This window comes from Homarus americanus, unplaced genomic scaffold (genome assembly GCF_018991925.1).
Source record: "Homarus americanus isolate GMGI-L3 unplaced genomic scaffold, GMGI_Hamer_2.0 scaffold30803, whole genome shotgun sequence".
Taxonomy (NCBI): Eukaryota; Metazoa; Arthropoda; class Malacostraca; order Decapoda; family Nephropidae; genus Homarus; species Homarus americanus.
The window spans coordinates 254,794-274,186 of NW_024740378.1; the positions used below are offsets into that span (position 1 = coordinate 254,794).

The 19,393-nt window shown below is 44.1% G+C and overlaps 1 protein-coding gene across 1 annotated transcript; it reads right to left on the minus strand.

Moving 5' to 3' along the window:
• Positions 1-991: 991 nt before the first annotated feature.
• On the minus strand, positions 992-13,304 carry LOC121875419. Its single transcript, XM_042379975.1, has 3 exons — positions 11,632-13,304; positions 10,256-10,294; positions 992-1,240 (listed from the first exon to the last, which is right to left on the minus strand). The coding sequence occupies exons 1-3, from the start codon at positions 13,132-13,134 to the stop codon at positions 992-994; spliced, it is 1,791 nt and encodes a 596-aa protein (XP_042235909.1). The 5' UTR covers positions 13,135-13,304.
• Positions 13,305-19,393: the final 6,089 nt, after the last annotated feature.

Consider the following 19,393-nt stretch of genomic DNA (forward strand, 5'->3'; position numbering starts at 1 on the left):
AGATAAATTGTCGAACACACACACACGCCAAACACAACCTAGACCTACACACACAAACACTGACACCTCCCCCCCCACACACACACACACAAAAGAAAAAAATAAATAAAAACATCAGGAAATGTCGTACCAGATTATTCCGCACGACAGAAGAGGACAGCAACTAAAACACAGCGTGGATACAGCCAGGGAGGACAAGACTGACCAGAGGCTCGTACCAGCACTCACAGCCTGGCCCATGGTTCACTACGTCTGCTTAATGATCCGTGAAACAGCAGGATTCTCTACGTACTACAACAGCCTTCTAACATGGACGAAATATACAGTGTTGGGTGGCTATACAGGACGACGATAACCCAAGTGTATTTAAATAGGATCTTGTTTAGAATTGAGTCTAGAAATGGTTAGTATAGTGACTGACTGACTGACTGACTGACTACTAACAGCAACACCGTCTCATTCCAGAAAAAAATCTCTAACATAGAAACAGTGGGAAAAAGTAAATGGAAAATATCTGGAGCAAGTCATTAAGAGAGATGTAATCTGGCCTGGGGGAGTGTAAAACACCTGAGCCAGAATACACCCGGGTATAAGCAAGCAGGGGTGTACTATGGTCTGCTACACCGGGAACACTTCTCACGCGTTACACGTATAAAGGAGTTTATTGATACCACGTAACCATCCTCATACAGGTTCATTCTGTACACCTGTGTTACGAGATGCAGACCTTTAGAGGCGGCTTGTAATTCACTTGTAAACGATCATTATGGTATACACAGTCCACCTACACAGAAGCTATGGGACCCAGCACCTCTACGAACGCTACGAGATCCACTACCGCCAGCGTGACATGATCTGTAACGAAGCTTAAGTTACAGATAAACCACCTCTTGGCAGAAAACGTAACCAGAATCCTCACTCACACTGCAAACACCGTCACCAGCACACAGGGTAAAGACAGACACTTCCTCACCACACGACATGTAATAAGTCAAACATCCACAATACAAGTTGAAGGAACAGCGTCAACAGCAGCTTCAACCTTTGGTAACAAGAGCTGACTCGACAGACTTGAGGAATCAAGACTGCATAAGCGATGGTGAAGAATGTGTAAACTTGTGGAAGCTGAGATCAGGCGCCTCTGACTCCATGAGGAGATGTGTGCCGGGGAATTCTGAAAACCCCGGATACACACACCTGAAGGCTCCTGCTGGTACATGAAGCAGAGACCTGAAGCCTCCTGAAGGTTTATGCTGATATATGAGTTATCGTAACAAGAGACAGATACCTAAAGTCTTCTGCTGACTTATGAGAGCCAGAAACTTCACGGGCTACAGTAACAAACCGTCACAAACGCCACAGACTTCAGAACCATACGTCACAAACGCCACAAACTACAGAAACGCACGTCACAAACGCCATAGACTACAGAAACGCACATCACAAACGCCACAGACTACAGAAACACACGTCACAAACGCCACAGACTACAGAAACACACGTCACAAACGCCACAGACTACAGAAACACACGTCACAAACGCCACAGACTACAGAAACACGTCACAAACGCCACAGACTACAGAAACACACGTCACAAACGCCACAGACTACCAGAAACACATCACCAAACGCCACAGACTACAGAAACACACGTCACAAACGCCATAGGCTTCACAAGAAACGCACACTCTGAAACATAGACTACAGAAACACACGTCACAAACGCCACAGACTACAGAAACACACGTCTGGAAGCATACAGACTACAGAAACACACGTCACAAACGCCACAGACTACAGAAACACACGTCACAAACGCCACAGACTACAGAAACACACGTCACAAACGCCACAAACTACAGAAACACACGTCACAAACGCCACAGACTTCCCTTAACAGAAGACACACAGCACTCAAGGACTTCGTGAAACTTAAGATTTAACGCCACAAACTTCTAGACGCAAGAGGGAGACACACAACATTAACTTATGAAAGCAGGTAACTCAGACACGAGAGATAATGGTTGTGTGGTGGTAACAATAACAAATGGTGATGGCAATAGCAGAACACAACTCCCCTCAAATCACCAATCACATTACTACTACTACTACTACTACTACTACTACTACTACTACTACTACTACTACTACTACTACAACTACTACTACTACTACCTCCTCACCTCTCTCTCCCTCCTCCTTCCAAGATCAAATTACCATTCAAGAAATATTCGTCCTATTTTCTCTCGTGGTGGATATTACGCCTGGCAAAAATATCACCCAGCTTGTGAGGTCTGAGGGTTAGTGCCGGGCCATGGGGAGATTACCTTCTCTCGCCCTGCCTGCCATATTCCCTTACCTCCCCTCTCCCCTCCCCACTCCCCTCACCTCCCCTGACCCCTTCAAAAAATTTTACTTGAGTTGGGACAGAATTTTTGAATTTTGTGTGGAGAATATATATACTTTTATTTTTCCTTGTTTCCATCTCGTAAGTGTGGTACGATCCTAATGTATTACACCACTACTACTACTACTACTACTACTACTACGCTATCACCACCACCACATCACCTCACTCATATCACCACAATACTGTCACTATCACCACAGCAATTTCAAGTGCCACACATCTCAAAAAAAAAAAACCAAGAAAAAAGAATTACAATATTGTGTGGGTATTTTATTTATTTTTTAATCGATCCTTCAATTTAAAACTACGTCACATTCATAAACCTGAAAGGAATTTGGTCGTAGTATCACACAATTCCCATAACGGCCAAAAAGGAATTAGAATTTCGTGTCGGTAAATTTTATTCGTTTTTATCCTTCCACCTCAAAGTATATCATAGTCGCAGTGCAAAGTCAGTTGATCATAAAATTGCATTCAGGTCTCACAAAAAAATTGGTAAAAATCTTTGATGGCGAGGAAGAATTTCGTGAGGGATAAGATTTAGAAATTTTATATTCTTCCCCCTTGAAACTATCTGCTAGCTAACGTTTGCACAACTCTCTCTCTCTCTCTCTCTCTGTTTCGATCAACTTTATCCACCTGCTTCTACTAACTTTATCCACCTGTATCTATTAAATGATTTGTCCTATTTATCTATCTATTTCTCCAAAGTCCTTCTTGAGAGCCAGGACTCACACCAAACACCAGGTTGCAGCACACGTCTTGCATATTTCCCACTCATGTCCTACGAGCCTTGGACACGAAGCAATGTGTTCACAAATACAGATCTACTCGCTGGTGGGAAACATACCTCACCAACACCACCGCTGTAATGTAAAGGAAGGTACCAGTGAGGCGCATTACAGTACCTCATGTCAATAATAACCAGAACAACAGCGACTTAATCTCTCCTTTTTCAGTCGACACACCTGAAAGGAAATTTCTCCCTAATTCCACATGACCTCGGAGCAGTGAGTTTGTGCAGAGTCAAGACCAACGACAAGAGATAGGTAATGATTCTCGACATTCATCAAATCTGCTATAGTGATCATCTGTCTACCAGAATACATCTTCTCGTTACCAATTTACAGACTCAGGTACTCCTCTTAAGTGGTGGTTGGCTGCCTGAATCTCGTGTCACTTACTAAAAAGATTAAAAACGACTAAATAAACGAACACCAAAGAGATGATAATACAACGACGAATCGATTATTTAATGGACCAACTCTTGCGATCATCTCACTGTATGATAATTACTGTACTCGTTCAGTCTTCCTTTAACTTGTTCGCATGGTGATGTTTGTGTGTAAGTTGAAGCATCTGGGAAGTAATAGAAACACTCAAGACGTGGAAATTCCTGCACCAGCACTTTATTCCTACACCTGTTCTTACACTGATATTCCTCAAGAACTTCGTGAATCTGAGAAGTTGTGACGGAAGTGTTGACCGAAAGTTTCTGTCCCCCACACGACGCCAGAGTCATTACTGAGTACTCACCTCAAACCATACTTACGTGTGTGTGTGTGTGTGTGTGTTGAAGCTCACTGTAGCTGGTTGTGGCAGTGTTGTAGTGATGGCAATATGGTGTTGATGTGAGTGGTGTGGTGGTGGGATTGGTGTGGTGGTGGGTTGGTAATTGCGTCGTGGTGGTAATTGCGTTGTGGTAGTGGTGTTGGCGCTGGTAGTGGTGTGATGGGGGAGGGGGAGGGTTAAAGAGAACCTCCCGCCACACCACGGCGACAGGGCTCCCGACTCGCTAAAACCTTCATGCTTCCTCGTTCGATCCTGCGTGTGAGGCACCAACCTGGCCTCATGCTAAAGGGCATCGGTCAATCCGCCTAGCTCCCCCCCCCTCCCCCCTCCCCCTCTAAACCTCACGGGTTCTTACATTATATCATCCTGTCATTTCGGTGAGGCTACATCACGTTCATTTCCCTCCATCATGCCACGGAACAAAGCTGACAGTCAAAAGGATATAAAAATTGCATCGTGACTTCACCATAAGTACCTGCGATCGTTTTTTTTTCTCCCAAAGGCCATGGAAAAATTACCATAAGAGTCTTTCAGAATCTCAACAGGGACGAATAACACACACACACCTTCTCTCTCTCTCTCTCTCTCTCTCTCTCTCTCTCTCTCTCTCTCTCTCTCTCTCGAGGTGAATCCAGCTCCCATAATAACTTTAACTCATAAATGCAGAAAAAGACACTTTTCATTTTACCCCGGCTAGAATGAGACGTTTCGCTTTTCCACCATGGAGAGAACTGAGACGATCATTCTAGTGGTAACCCAAGCCGACACCAGAGGAAGACTCGAGTAGATTGCCATGATATTACGTACAATAGACTGACATATTCCTTATTGTGGTGGACGGTTGATCGACTCTCAGCTAAACGGGTGATAACTTAGGAACAAAAAGTAAGACCAACGTAGTTTATCGTCGGGAATTTACAAGTAGTGGACGTAATCTCTCTCTCTCTCTCTCTCTCTCTCTCTCTCTCTCTCTCTCTCTCTCTCTCTCTCCTCTCTCTCTCTCTCTCTCTCTCTCTCTCTCTCTCTCTCTCTCTGGGAACGGATGATGGTAGCTTTTACCTTAGAGTTTAACACATACCAACACACAAACACTAAGTAAACAACAAATCCCCAGACACACACACACACACAAACACACACACACACACACACACACACACACACACACACACACACACACACACACACACACACACACACACACACACACACCCATACAGACCCTACCCCTCACCAACCACCACTCCTATACCTTATAAATTACATTCTCTTCCCAAACAAAACTATATAAACAAAAAAGACTGACTCAAACTTTCAAAACACACAACGACTTCCACCCCTCTTCAAAACTTGCTTTAATTTGATCTCCAAAGTTTGGGTAACAGGAGAATGTAACTTGAGGCGCCAAATCTGCTTCCGGCGACAAAAAACAAAACAGAGCCTTATAATGAATCAAAGACGCAATGGTGAAGAGAGAGAGAGACTAACTCACTAGAATATTGAGGCAGAAAATCGAAGGAGGTGTAGTTGGAGGTGGTATTGGTGAAAGACAAAACTGGGTGTAAGGAAAATAGGTGTAATCTGATAAATGTGTGAGTAAAGGATGAAACAACAGAGTGGGGAAGAACAAGAGGGTGTAGTAGAGGTGTACAGGAGGAGAGGTGTAGGGGAGGTGTGGTGATAGTGCTGGCTACAGATTGGAGGCAAGGGCGTAAAAGCACATGGTGTCAGCTTTAATACACTTGTGTTTAAAGGAAGGAAAGAAAGAAACAAACAAACAAAGAAAAGAGAAAGAGACAAACACAAATTACTAACTGCATTCAGGACCAGGAGATGAAACACACACACACACACACACACACACACACACACACACACTTTTATTTGCCTAACATTCACGGGTAAAAGATCTTCACTACTATCGGGTTTCCGGCACCAACAACACTCTTTGACCCGCCAATACACCACACACCGTCAAACTACACCATCTGTTACATCAAAGAAAGTTACCCAGCCAGACGCATCACACTGCACCATCCCACCACCACTCCCCGCCCACAGTGAGTCTTTACCACTACCACACGCCCATAGTGTCCTTGCCACAACCACCCCACCAAACAAATTAACACCACACCACTCAACCATCTGCCTTAAGGTAAACAAACACCAACCCCAAAACCACCTGTTAGAGCGCTCACCACCTGTCTCCACCACCTGTCTCCACCAGTATACAGTGGGGGTGATGCAGGTGGTGGCCGTGGACAGTCAATTATGGGTAAGGAATTAACGTCACCGCAATGGTCGACGTGAATTAAAGTGAGGTAGGGAAGAGGAGGGGAGGGGAATAAGGAAGGGGAGGAAGAAGGGGAAGGGGAGGAAGAAGAGGATGAAGATGGGGAAGAAGAGGTGGAAGAAGAGGAGGAGGAAGAAAGCACAGAGGAAGGTAAATGGGGGTGGGGGAGAAGGGGGGTAGTGGCGCTGCTGTAGGGGAGGGGGAAGGGGAAAGAGAAGAAGGTAGGTGAGGGAGGGAAAAGAAGGTAAGTAGGTAGGGAGGACCTCGTCTTCCTTCCCACACTAATGAGACACACGACACCTGGCGATTTGTCCATGTCAGTCATTCCTCTCTCTCACCCCCCATTACTGCCATGATGCTAATATTACTGCCATTATCCCCCCATTACTGCCATGGCATCTCTCGGACTGAAAGAGTGAGTGAGTAAGTGAGTGAGGTGTCATACTCCCAGGTTGAAAACAATAAGCACAGGTACGACAAAGAGTGAACTACCCGGCACCAAAACTGCATCAATATTTCAACACGGGGTCGAGCCACTAATTATCACAGGTAAATTACATATCAAGTTCTACATAGATCCATCACAATAAATAGAACGTTCATGGATATACGGATAAAACAGAACGTTCACAGGCATCCAAAGATCAAGGAACGTTCACAAACTTAACATTAATAACTGATCGTTCACCTGGAAACAAAACATAAATGAGCATTCACCAAAAAAGTACACATAGAAAATTGAACGTAAGCTATACAAAGAAAACGAAAGGTTACGAGATTACTATGCAAATCCGATTTTGGGAGGGGGAGTGAGATGAGTGGGAGAGGTGCGTGGGACGGGAGGAGAGGGGTGCGTGGGAGACGGGAACTTTTGTGTGAGAGGGGAGAAAGAAGCGTGGGAGGGGTAAATATGGAGAGAGAGAGAGAGAGAGAGAGAGAGAGAGAGAGAGAGAGAGAGAGAGAGAGAGAGAGAGAGACGCATAATAAATCTCTTACACACTTATATATATATATATATATATATATATATATATATATATATATATATATATATATATATATATATATATATATATATATATATATATATATATATATATATATATATATATATATATATATATATATATATATATATATATATATATATATATATGGCAAAGTCTTCTCATCAGCTCACCATCAATCCCAGCCAACTACTGTACCATTATTCCCGCCAGCCGCCGTCATTGCATCCACCCCTAGCGTCCTCCTGCCACCCACCGCCCACCTCCATCCACCTAGCGTGGCTCCCTGCCTACCGCCCACCTCCATCCACCTAGCGTCCTCCTGCCACCCACCGCCCACCTCCATCCACCTAGCGTCACTCCTGCCACCCACCGCCCACCTCCATCCACCTGGCATCCTCCCTGCCACCCACCACCCACCTCCATCCACCTAGCGTCACTCCCTGCCACCCACCGCTATCCCCTACAGGAGTATTCAACATTCAGCTTCCTCCCTTCCTTCCTCTCCCGCTTACCTTCACTGAGTATTCAACATTCAGCTTCCTCCCTTCCTTCCTCTCCCGCTTACCTTCACTGAATCATCTCAATTCCCTAGCTACCCCCTCCCTTCTCCCTCAGCTGACAAACAAACATACCCATATTCTCCTTGCCAACACTCACCCTTACAAAATTACTCTCCCTTCCTCTCCCTGCTAAATCTCTTCTCTACACAATCACTCACTCACTCTCCCTGTCTCATCTAACTCTCACCCCTAACACCTTTTACTCTCTCTCTCTCTCTCTCTCTCCCTTCTTCTCCAAATCACCTCTAACTACCTACAGTACACCACCATTTCCCCTTTTTCTCTCAGGTAATTCTCACCCCTCTCTTTCTCTCTCTCACCCACCCCCCCATCTCTCCTCTCTCTCACCACAACCCCCCCACCATCTCTTTTTCTCCCATCTCTCTCTCTCCGTACCATCATCATCATCATATCAGATTACTTAACGAGACCAACTACTCAGAGTAATGATGTCTCGTAAAGTCCTCGTTATAAGAGTAGTGTATTATACGAGCACTTCGCAAATGTCTGTCTGCCTCTGTCTCTCTGTTACATAAGTCACCGTCATTATGGGTTTTAAGGAGGGTTTAGTTTCCCTATTTATTGCTGTTCGGAAATAATAATAATGATGATAATGAAGATAATGATAATAATAATGAATCTTATTCGAGTCTTGTGTATTGTAACTGTACACGAACTACCAACGACAAACTCTATCAGCCAGATTAGTAAAGACGGGTACTGGGGAAGAAGGAGAGACCACAAGTAATAAAATTTACTTCCTGGTCGTTCCGGAAGGTCAAATACGCAAACCTGACCTGACTTGACCTGACCTGACTTGACCTGTCCTAACCTGACCTGAACTGTCCTTACCCTATTTTGCCCTGACCTTGTTCTAACCAAATCTGCATTGGCTTTGTTCTAACTTGACCTTGTGCTGACCTGACCTCACCCTGTTCCATAATTGGTACCTTTGATTCATTTGGGTTATTAATCACAAAGACACACACTAAGATATGACACCGCGAGTATATGACACACAAATATATGACACAGTATGACACACAAACATGACACCAATTGCTACAAGTAAAGTGTAGTTATATATAAAGTAAATCTGTCTACAACTTCTGGGAGACAGGTAACACAAGCCACCTGAGAATGCAAAATATGTACACACACACACACACACACACACACACACACACACACACACACACACACACACACACACACACACACACACTTCCGCCCAGGTGAATAAGAAAATTTTAGTCCAAATTAACGCAATACCTGACCCTGACCTTAGGAACATACAGGTATCTTGGTTCACCAGTGTGTGTGTGTGTGTGTGTGTGTGTGTGGTGTGTGGTGTGTGTGTGTGTGTGTGTGTGTGTGTAAAGTTTGGTAACATTTATATGATGGTAAATGGACACATTAACATACAGACAAAAATATGATTCTGACCGCCATGCTATACCATCAAAACATCAGTAATACTTACAGCTTATAACCCAGGATACACAGAGCCACAAAGACACTAATTTACACAGGTACTCCAGCCACTGGGCGAGATAAAACACAGGTGTACTCACGGTCTACAGCGGACAAGGACACCCCCTCATCCTCAAACATACCTGTAAAAAAAACGAGAAATTTGGTTAATAATTCGATAAAACAATGATGTTAAAGATCCAATGTTTGTCCTCAGTGTTAATTAAATCATCATAAATTACCTTAATGTGATTATACACTTTCATTAAATAGTGACATTAAATACACAATTCGGGATTATTATTAACATTACAGCTATACTTGACTAGATTACTATCATACTAAATATTGTGTAAACTATTAATAAGGAAAATATCTTTCCAACATGCTGAGTAAAATTTATACTAGATAAATCACTATATAAACTGGTCTATTAATTTATATATATAAATTAGATAAAAAACATGTTCTTAATCATAAGAAGGTGCCTTCCTTTCCCTATGAAAAATATTGGTATAAAAAGAAAATAATCAGCAAAGTTTGTACCCATGAGGAGGTATCGTAAGTCACACAACTGTGCTTACGAAAAAAAAAAAGTTATGGGACTTTTTTATTTAACCTCAAAACTCAGATTAAGTGACGATGAGTGAGATGATTTAAACCACTTCGAACCATACCGTAACCCCGATCAATGCTTAAAAAAAAAATGATATAACTTTGTCTGATAGATTAACAGTCCCACATGAGTACAACAATATCACTCGGATATAAAATAAAAACTGACCCCCATGAGTACAAAATAACACGTGATATACGATAACTTCCCTTTGCTTGGGATTAACTGACTTATCGTAACCAAAAGTGGGGTGAGGGAACAAAATCTCTACTCTAACGGGATAGGAAGGCTCCTAGGTGAGGGAGAATATTGTACCTACCTTTTGGTGAGACTGCTCATAGGGGTAGTACTGAGCGAGCTATGAAGAATGAGACTGAACATTAGAGAATATATAAATGGCAATACACAGACAACATTATCAAATTTCTCCTTAAGTGGTGTGAGGTAACGACACAGCAAACTCTGGTGTGTACAAGTGATCCAGCGATGTTTACACTCTTATGGCCATATACGCCCAAAATTCGTCCACATACGCCCAAAATTGGTTCATATACGTCCAAAATTGGTTCATATACGTCCAAAATTGGTCCACATACGTCCAAAATTGGTTCATATACGCCCAAAATTTGTCCATATACGTCCAGAATTGGTTCATATACGTCCAGAATTCATCCATACACAACACAACTCAAACTGAACAATATTATTTGATTTATCCTTAACTGCAATGGCTTCTACAGTAAACTTGGGTACATAAACAGAAGCCAAACTCTTAATGTCTCCACAGTATCCTTTCATTTCCCGCCAGCTAATCACTACTCCATGTCTCCAGATAAGACTGACATCAGGTGCAGTAAACTCTGATAACTGGGCACCAATCACTGAGGCCTCTACAGTAAACTCTACAAACTGTGAAGCAAACTCTAAAAAATAAATTATTGTTCTGTATAAAAAGAAACTTGATAAGGAATAAATTTGTATATTTATTAAAATTGTGGAGATAATTTATTATAATTTACTGATTCCCTTCATAATTATTGTACGTGTGAAAGTATACATCAATCACACACACACACACACACACACACACACACCAAACTTTACTCTCCCGTTACGTCACAACACTGGAGATTTGATGAAGTCGAATGTAAAAAAAAGTTTGGTGCAGTGAAGGAAAGCAACCCGAAGCAACCACAACACAACCCACCACCATCACCAGTTAAGAGAACGTCTGGCTGTGGTAGTTATGTTAGTAGTTAACGACTGAGCATAATTATATATATACCGTACACATAATACCCAAGTGGTACTAATTTGTGTTATTTGTGTCTTGTGTTTTAATATGTATTCATTTCTAATACATTTACTTTTACATATACAACTCTAACTGGTAAGAGAGCTACAGGAGGAAATATTAGTGAACTTGCTCGGGTTGTGCCTTCATACACTACAAGCTAAAGTCCTATCTAATGGCTTAATTAATGAATAAATGCATTGACAATTACTGTATTTAGTAGTCTAATAACTAGCTTATTATGAGTAACTTTGTATGTATACTGTATATAATGAGATTGGGCCATAATATCTTAATATTGCCAAAATGTGCTTTAGGAGATGTTAATAGTTAGTACTAGTCTAGTAGCATGAAAAGTGGCAGCCAATAAGTTTGGCCAGGTGAAGCACAGCCACGCCTACCTGAGAAAACCTCGACTGTGTGTCCATAATCTCGAAGAAAAGTTGCATCTTGCGGTGGAATGCCTGAGTGCCCTGGGCAGGCGAGGGCGGGCTGATGGGCAACACACAGGTTGGGAAGCCATGGGCTGTGTGTCGCAGGGGCAGCTGACGAAGCTGTCCCCGACCCCGAAGATCTAAACTGGAGAACCTCCGGGGGGCGGGGCCAGAGGGAGACACCAAGAAACCCCCGGGGTCAGGGCCTCGCTGTGGTGATACAGCAGGAGAGCTGTAGGCCGAGCGGCTGCGGTAACTATGAGGCAGCGACCTTTGGCTAACGTGGCCGCTGGGACGCCCAAGACCATCTGGGCGTTTGGGCGTGCCCCCGGGGGTGGTGGCGGGGGTACTGTTGGGAGTGGTGGCAGAGGACCCCCTCGAGACAGCGTGACCGTCACTCCGTGAGGGAGACACAAACCTAGCAGGTGTGGAGGTCCCGCTGGTGGCAGGGCTGAGTCCCGTCAAGCGACTGAGGCTGCCCACACTGCTGCTGCCCCCACACTGGTACAGCGTCCGTCCGCTGTTCTTGTCTTGTGGTCTAGCGTGCTGGAGACGGTTCTCTATGGTTCTTAGTAGCGCCTGGCCATCCGGTAACGTTGATCCGCAAGTGCTGTTACTGACATTAGCAGAGCTGTTGGAGGACGAGTAGCTCCTAAGGCCGTAGTCCGATATTGACGACGGCAACGACTTGTAGCCACTCTCGGGGCTCTGTAAGCTTTTGCTCAATGACTTGTGTGTCCGTTTTTCACTAGTACGACTGTCCGATGTCAGACTTTTTAGTCGTATTTCTTCCAGCTTGGCGCGCTGAAACAAAGCTTCCAGGTAAGCCAGTTTGCTAACGTTAATCTCGTGTGCCGCGCGGATGCGGTTCAAGCCGTTGTTAAACCTCGTGTTTTCACTACTGGGCGACTCTTGCCCATAGTGGGTCAGCGGCCTGAGGGCGTCATCCAGGGTGTGGTCACCGTTCAAGACGGGCGTCGTCTGTGATCTGGGGAGAGACGCCCTGATTCTTCTCGGGGCGGGAGCTGGCTCTATGTCATCATCACCCCGGGTATCCTCTGACAGCGGCGGGTTGCTGCTCTGCTCGGACCCGGAACTCTCCTCATAGCCGGGACTTGCCTCCTTCCCGCTCGTGGCACCCGAAGTGGCGCCAGAGTCCTCGGAATCCGACGACCGTTCGCCGTTCACCAGGCCCAGGCGACCGCCGCCGTTCTCCTGCTGTCTGGCCGTACCGTTATACTTGAGGTTGTTGTTGTCGTAGCCGTCGGCGATGCGCTTGGAGCTGCCGTTGTGGAAGAGGGCGAGGAAGCTGGGCTCGTCACCACACACGACGGGACTAGGCAGGAGGCCGCTCATGCTGGTGCGGGAGGGGGCGGAGGTGCCGGAGGGTTTCTTGTTCCCCTGGCGGTCCCCCGAAAGCCGCCGCCCCGTCTCCTGGGTCATGGGAGCAGCGTGGCGCCCGCCGGACATGACGTCACACGCCGGCTACAACACGCTAACACTCACATAATAAAAGTTTCCTCTCCACTGTTGACACAAAAATAAACACACACGGCTCAGTCATTCACCTGATCGCAACAAAGACTTCCAGTGTTCTGTATATATTAACGACACACAATCAACCCAATAATGTTCAATATATCCTGAAAAAGAATGAATAAAATTAAGTCACAAATATAAATATCACACAAACGACATCAAACGATTTCACGCCGAAGAATACGCATAATACATACGCTTTACGGGGAGCTGAGCCGCCTTTTCTACACTCCCGACACAATGTCCCGTTAAAGTCTAGGGAATCAGCACGCCTGATTTTACTTACTCTTGAGACTTGGGGTAATTGTAAACTATAAAGCATTACACGCCCTAGTGACCCCCAACAAATTTCACCATACAGAGAAATTTCTTAATTACATCCATACCTAAAATCACTCCACCTTTTTCATCCCCAAAAGTCATTCCGCATATTTTACTTTTCAAACTTTAGAGATAAAAAAAAATAATAATAATTTCCATCACTATCTTATTTTTCATTTTAATTTAAGAATAAACTTTTCCTGTTGTTGTTTTAATTTGCATATTTGTTTCAAGGAATAAACAACAATACCATCACCTTAGTTTACTTCACGCTTTACTTCAGTCTGTGTGTTTGGTGTCGTTCTCTCGTTCAGAACATATTAGTGAGCCTCCATTTTTTAATTTGCTTAACTCTTTGAAGGCATGTGAGTGCGTGTGTGAGTGTGTGCATGTGTTTTGGGGGTTTATGCGTGTATGTGGTTTGTGCGTGTATGTGGTTTGTGCGTGTATGTGGGTTTGTGCGTGTATAGGGAAGTGTGTGCGTGTGTTATGTCGATGTATGGGTGTGTGTTGGTATGTGGAGGGACAGAGGGGCGTGAGGGGTGGCAGTGGTAATCAGGAAGTTAACAATAGTGGGATACAGTGGCCGGAGGCAAGACAGCGGAAACGACGAGGAGAAGTAAAGAAGTTACACGCGAGAAGGGTAGTGAGTGGGAAGGGACGAGAGATCAAAGGCAAGTGGGGTTGGTGAGAGGGATAGTGAGTGGAGAGCGATGAGAGGGGAATAAATAGTGGCAAAGTGGCCAGCAATGGGAAGTGGCAAACGAGGGAGTGGTGAGGAAAGTGTACTGGCACGTAGAACCCCTCCCTCCCCCTTCCTGCAATAATCAAGTGGTAGTGCCCCCCCTCCCCCTCCTGCAATAATCAAGTGGTAGTGCCCCCCTCCCCCTCCACTTAACCACCTACCATCCTGATGAGGCCGCCTACACACCTCACAATTAACACACAACAGATTTCCAAAATGTAGACATGCATTTGCAACATTCATATACTTGCTCCTTGCAACAGACTCCACAGGGTTATTACATAGTCAGGATTTCAATATTACCAATGAAGGTCTGCGCGTGAGGTTGCGTTGCTAGCTCTATACCCACCTCTCTTGACCTACTGATGGATAACTTTCCCCAATTAGCTGTAATGTTTTATATACCACGCTTCCTAACTACTTCTACACCAATTAAAGACCAATTCGGTGGTTGAGGCTTGTTCAAACAAGTAATATGATTTCAGTGTCTTCAAATTCACTGTGTTGTGTTACCATAGTTGTGTCATCAGTAAATTTTTGTATAGTAATCTCACAGCACTGGAAACAACGGTGTGTCGTAATCTCACAACACTCTGAACTTTAGTAAGTCTTACGTTCACAACACTAAACTTGGTGCCGTAAACTCACACCATGGGAAACTTTGGTTATGTCGTAAGTTCAAACGACTAGAAAACTTTGTGCGTCGTAAGATCACACTGAATATTGTTATAACACACACACACACACACACACACGCACACACGCACGCACGCACACGCGCACACACACACACACACACACACACACACACACCTCAATTTGTAAGTATTATTAACCTCTCTCCATACTTCCTTCCCTGACCATTATAACAAAGACATTTTAATTATTGACTTTTTTTTTGTTTACGTTGATTGTCTTTTGTTTTCTTCCCAACCACTTATGGAAAATTCCCTTACTTTTGTTATTAATTACTATATATATTTTTTCCTTTACCATATATGTGATTATTATCATATTTTCTATCCATTTACAATACGATATTTCATCACTTGTATCTATATATATATATTTTTTTTACTATACTTTTATTTTTAAACCAAATTATTTATGGACTTTCAAATTACTTTTTTTTCTTCTCTATTATCTTCTATTTTTAACGTAATTTTTTTATTTATATTTAAAATTATTTTTTTCCGTATCTTTACCACAAATATTTCATGACGCAAAATGTGCCCAGGTATTAATATGTCTGTCTGTCTGTCTGTCTGTCTGTCTGTCTGTATAATCGGTCGTCTATCAAATTCTCTAGTCTATTTGCTTGTCTGTATACCTGTCACCTTTATGTCTGTCTGTACAATCGTTTATCAGCTTAACTGCCTGCCCCCGTCTCTCTCTCTCTCTCTCTCTCTCTCTCTCTCTCTCTCCTGCAGCAATAAGCCAATAGCATCCATCTGTAGCTCCTAGTTCAGCAGTTAGCGTTCCGGGCAATTACTGCAATGACGGGTTGGGCGGCGCCGGCAATTTATCACACAGTACAAATATACCATCGATTAAATTGCTGTGTCAATTCTCGCTTTACGCTGCTGCAGAGAGAGAGAGAGAGAGAGAGAGAGAGAGAGCTTTAATTTTCACTATCACCTTTCTCCCATGTCCCGTCTCTCTCTTTCTCTCAAGTCTTTATTATTCACCATTCATTTATTCTCTCACACTTCCCCTTTCTCTATTCCCTTCACCCACCTTTCCTGTCTGTCTCTTTCCCCTTACGTCTTTATTATTCTCTCTCTTTCTCCCTCTCTACCTCTTCCACCTCCCCTCTTACTATCAATCAAAGCAGTACCTCAAAGGCCCATTCCTTTTACCTCTCTCTCTCTCTCTCTCTTCCATCTACTACATCTTCGTCTTCTTTGCTTTTCCTTTCTCCCACCTGCCCTTCCTCTTTCTCTCCGTACGGTCATTCATCACATCTCGTACATTTCTCCTTTATCCCTTCTCCTCTTCCCTCTTCCTACATTTCTAATATCATCCAGTTCTTCTTCTTCTTCTTTTTCTCCCCTTCTGTATTTCCTATAGACCAAGGACAATTCATCACTCTCTCTCTCTTTCTCTCTCTCTCTCTCCTTATCTATCCATTATCCACCCCCCTCACCATGTAACTCTCTCCCTCCTATCCTCCCTAACCTTCCTCACTCTACTCTCTCCATCCCTCCATTCAACTCTCCTCCTCACTTCCCTACACCCTTCTTCCCAAAATTCCCCCTTAGCACCGTTCCACCCTTCTTCTTCCTCCTTCCCTTCACCCCCTTACATTCCTCTCCACTCTTCCTTCCTCTAGCTTTACCCTCCCCCAACACTCTTCCTCTCTTCAGCCTCGCCTTTCCCAACCCCCACACGGTCTCGGCTGCACCCTCACCACACGCTACACATCTACTCCACATTACTAACAGAACTCGACCCGCTACACCATTATCCAACAACTCCTCCACGCGCCACTGCTGTTACCACCACCACCACCCATTATAACACCTAACACACGCTCACGACCCATTAACTCCATTAGATAGTACGCTCTATTCTCCAAACCCATTACACCCTATTCTAAGGAGATGTTTAATATAAATCCTTCCATAACACTAATGTATATATAGATATTCCAATCCGTATATCCCTCAAAATAATCTTTCAAATCATTAACACACAAACACACACACACACACACCTCGCATTCCAATTACAATCTTGGCTCATTAAAAGCTAAGTCCGGGTTCTTATATCATTAAATCAACTAAAATTATAATCATAGGCTAATTAACCCTCTTGTAGTGGCTGAGGCTACACCGTACTTATGAATACCATATAATTAAATCCCTACTTGAAAGATTTTTACTATTAATCCTTCATAAAATCCCTACTCAATAATCCCATACCATTATATTTATTTTCTTAATATATTTGTGTTATCAAAATCTGAGAGAGAGAGAGAGAGAGAGAGAGAGAGAGAGAGAGAGAGAGAGTCTGTCATCAACCTTCTTCCACAAGTCTTCTGTTAACTCCCTAAACACTCGTCCATCCTTATCCCTCTTCCCTATGGCTGAGTGGGTTCCATCCTTCCCTATCAAACCTAACCTAACCCTAAAAAAAAAGTATATAGTCCCATGTCTCCACTGTATTCTTCAAGACGATGAAAAGTGAAAAAAAAAAAATCACATGACATGACACCATATTGCAATTTATAGTTCCACAATATAACCAAAATGTACAGTCACGTTTCAGAATATTTCGTTCAATACGGTAGATATGGTTGATTTCACACACACACACACACACACAACACCTCCCCACACACAAACCAGCCACCCTCCCCCCCACACACACACACCCTCCCCCACACACACACCCACCCTCCCCACACACGGACACCCCCCACACGGACAAATCACCCCCCGCCTCCCCCCTTCCACAAAACAATGACCGCAAAAGCTCTTCACAATACTGGCGGGTAACGAGCCGAGGAAACACTAACGAGAGCAATATCAGAAGGAAACGCGACAACGATGTGGTAGAGTGAGGGTTGAAATAAACTCTTCCGCCACAGCAATATCCTTCCTGTCCTGCCCTGTCGGTTAGAAATCGCACTTGCAAGCAAATCTTTTACGACAATTGCAAATATATATGTTAAGTGAGATACAAGCGACTTCAGGAACCATCAGAGTGACTTTTGGGAACGATCAGAATGACCTCAGGAACATTCAGAGTGATCTTACGAATAATCAGAGTGACCTTACAAACAATCAGAACGACTTGGGGAACAATCCGAGCGATCAATATAAAAAATTCAATTATCAACCATATATAAAGAAGTTCAATTAACCATTTATAAGAAGTTCAATTAACCATATATAAAAAGTTCAAATATCAGCCATAAATAAAAAAGTTCAATTGTCAACCATATATAAGAGTACAATTATTTTTCTTAAGTTCAGGAGGAAAAACACCACAAGAGGCTTTGCAATTCCGGCGTCCAAACCTCGGGGCGATTTTACCTGCCGCCTCTGCCTTACGCAACGAGAGGAAGTGAAAAATGAAGGGGAAAGGCACCGGGGAGAGGGGAAGAGGGGGAGGGAAGGGAGAGTTGAGGGGAGGGAAGGAAGGGAGAGTTGAGGGGAGGGAAGGAAGGGAAAAAGTGAGGGTTGAGGAGAGGAGAGTAAGGGGGATGTGGGGGGTCGGAGAGGAAAAAGGAGATGGAAGAGGAGGAATGGTGAGAAAAGGGTTGGAAGGGAAGGGAGAGGAGAGGAAGAGGGATGGAGGCAAGGGAGGGTTATGTGGGGTGGAGAAGAGAGGTGGTAAGGGAGGGTTGGGAGGTTTAAAGTGAGAAGGAAAAGGGATGGAGGAGGAGTTAAAAGGGAGGGAGAGGGGTAGAGGGAGGGGAAGGTAGATCAAAGAAGTGGCGTATCAAAGAGGGGAAAAGTGGGTCGGAGGAGGAGAGAGGTATTTAACCCATAAAGAGGGGGAAGAGTCTTAAGCAAAGCGGAAACATGGGGAGGTGGGGGGTTGGGAGGAAAGAGAGGTGGTGATGAGGGACATTTCTTTTCCGCATTAGAGTTTTTGGGGAATCGATAAAGGAAGAGAAATGTCTTAATCGCATGGAAAAGGGATTAAACGCATGGATGGGGACAAACGCGATGATGATGATGATGATGATGGGGGAAACGCATGGGGTAGTCAGAAATCAATAAGGAATCAAAGCGAGTACCTTATAAGCGTCGAGGGCAAAACGCCGCAGAGAAGGGCAAAAAAAGGGGGGAGGGGCGAATTTTTTACGCATCTGGGTTCTGGCTCAAAGACGAGTGTTTGGGCAGGGGGTGGGGGTAAGGGGGTGGGGATGGAAGGGGGGGGAGAATGTACGCTTTTATTTTTGCGTATCGAGAGAGATTGAACTGTAGGGATCAGAGGATGGAAAACGCAGTGTTGTTTTTATATACAAATTCAAGGATGGGCGAGGAGAGGGGGGAGGGGGGGAGTTGAGATGAGTAGAATGGGGAGATAAGAGGAGACTCGGGGAGATAGGGAGGATTAAAGTGGGGAGCTAGGAGGAGAAAAGTCTGGGGAGATAAAAGAGGAGGGGGA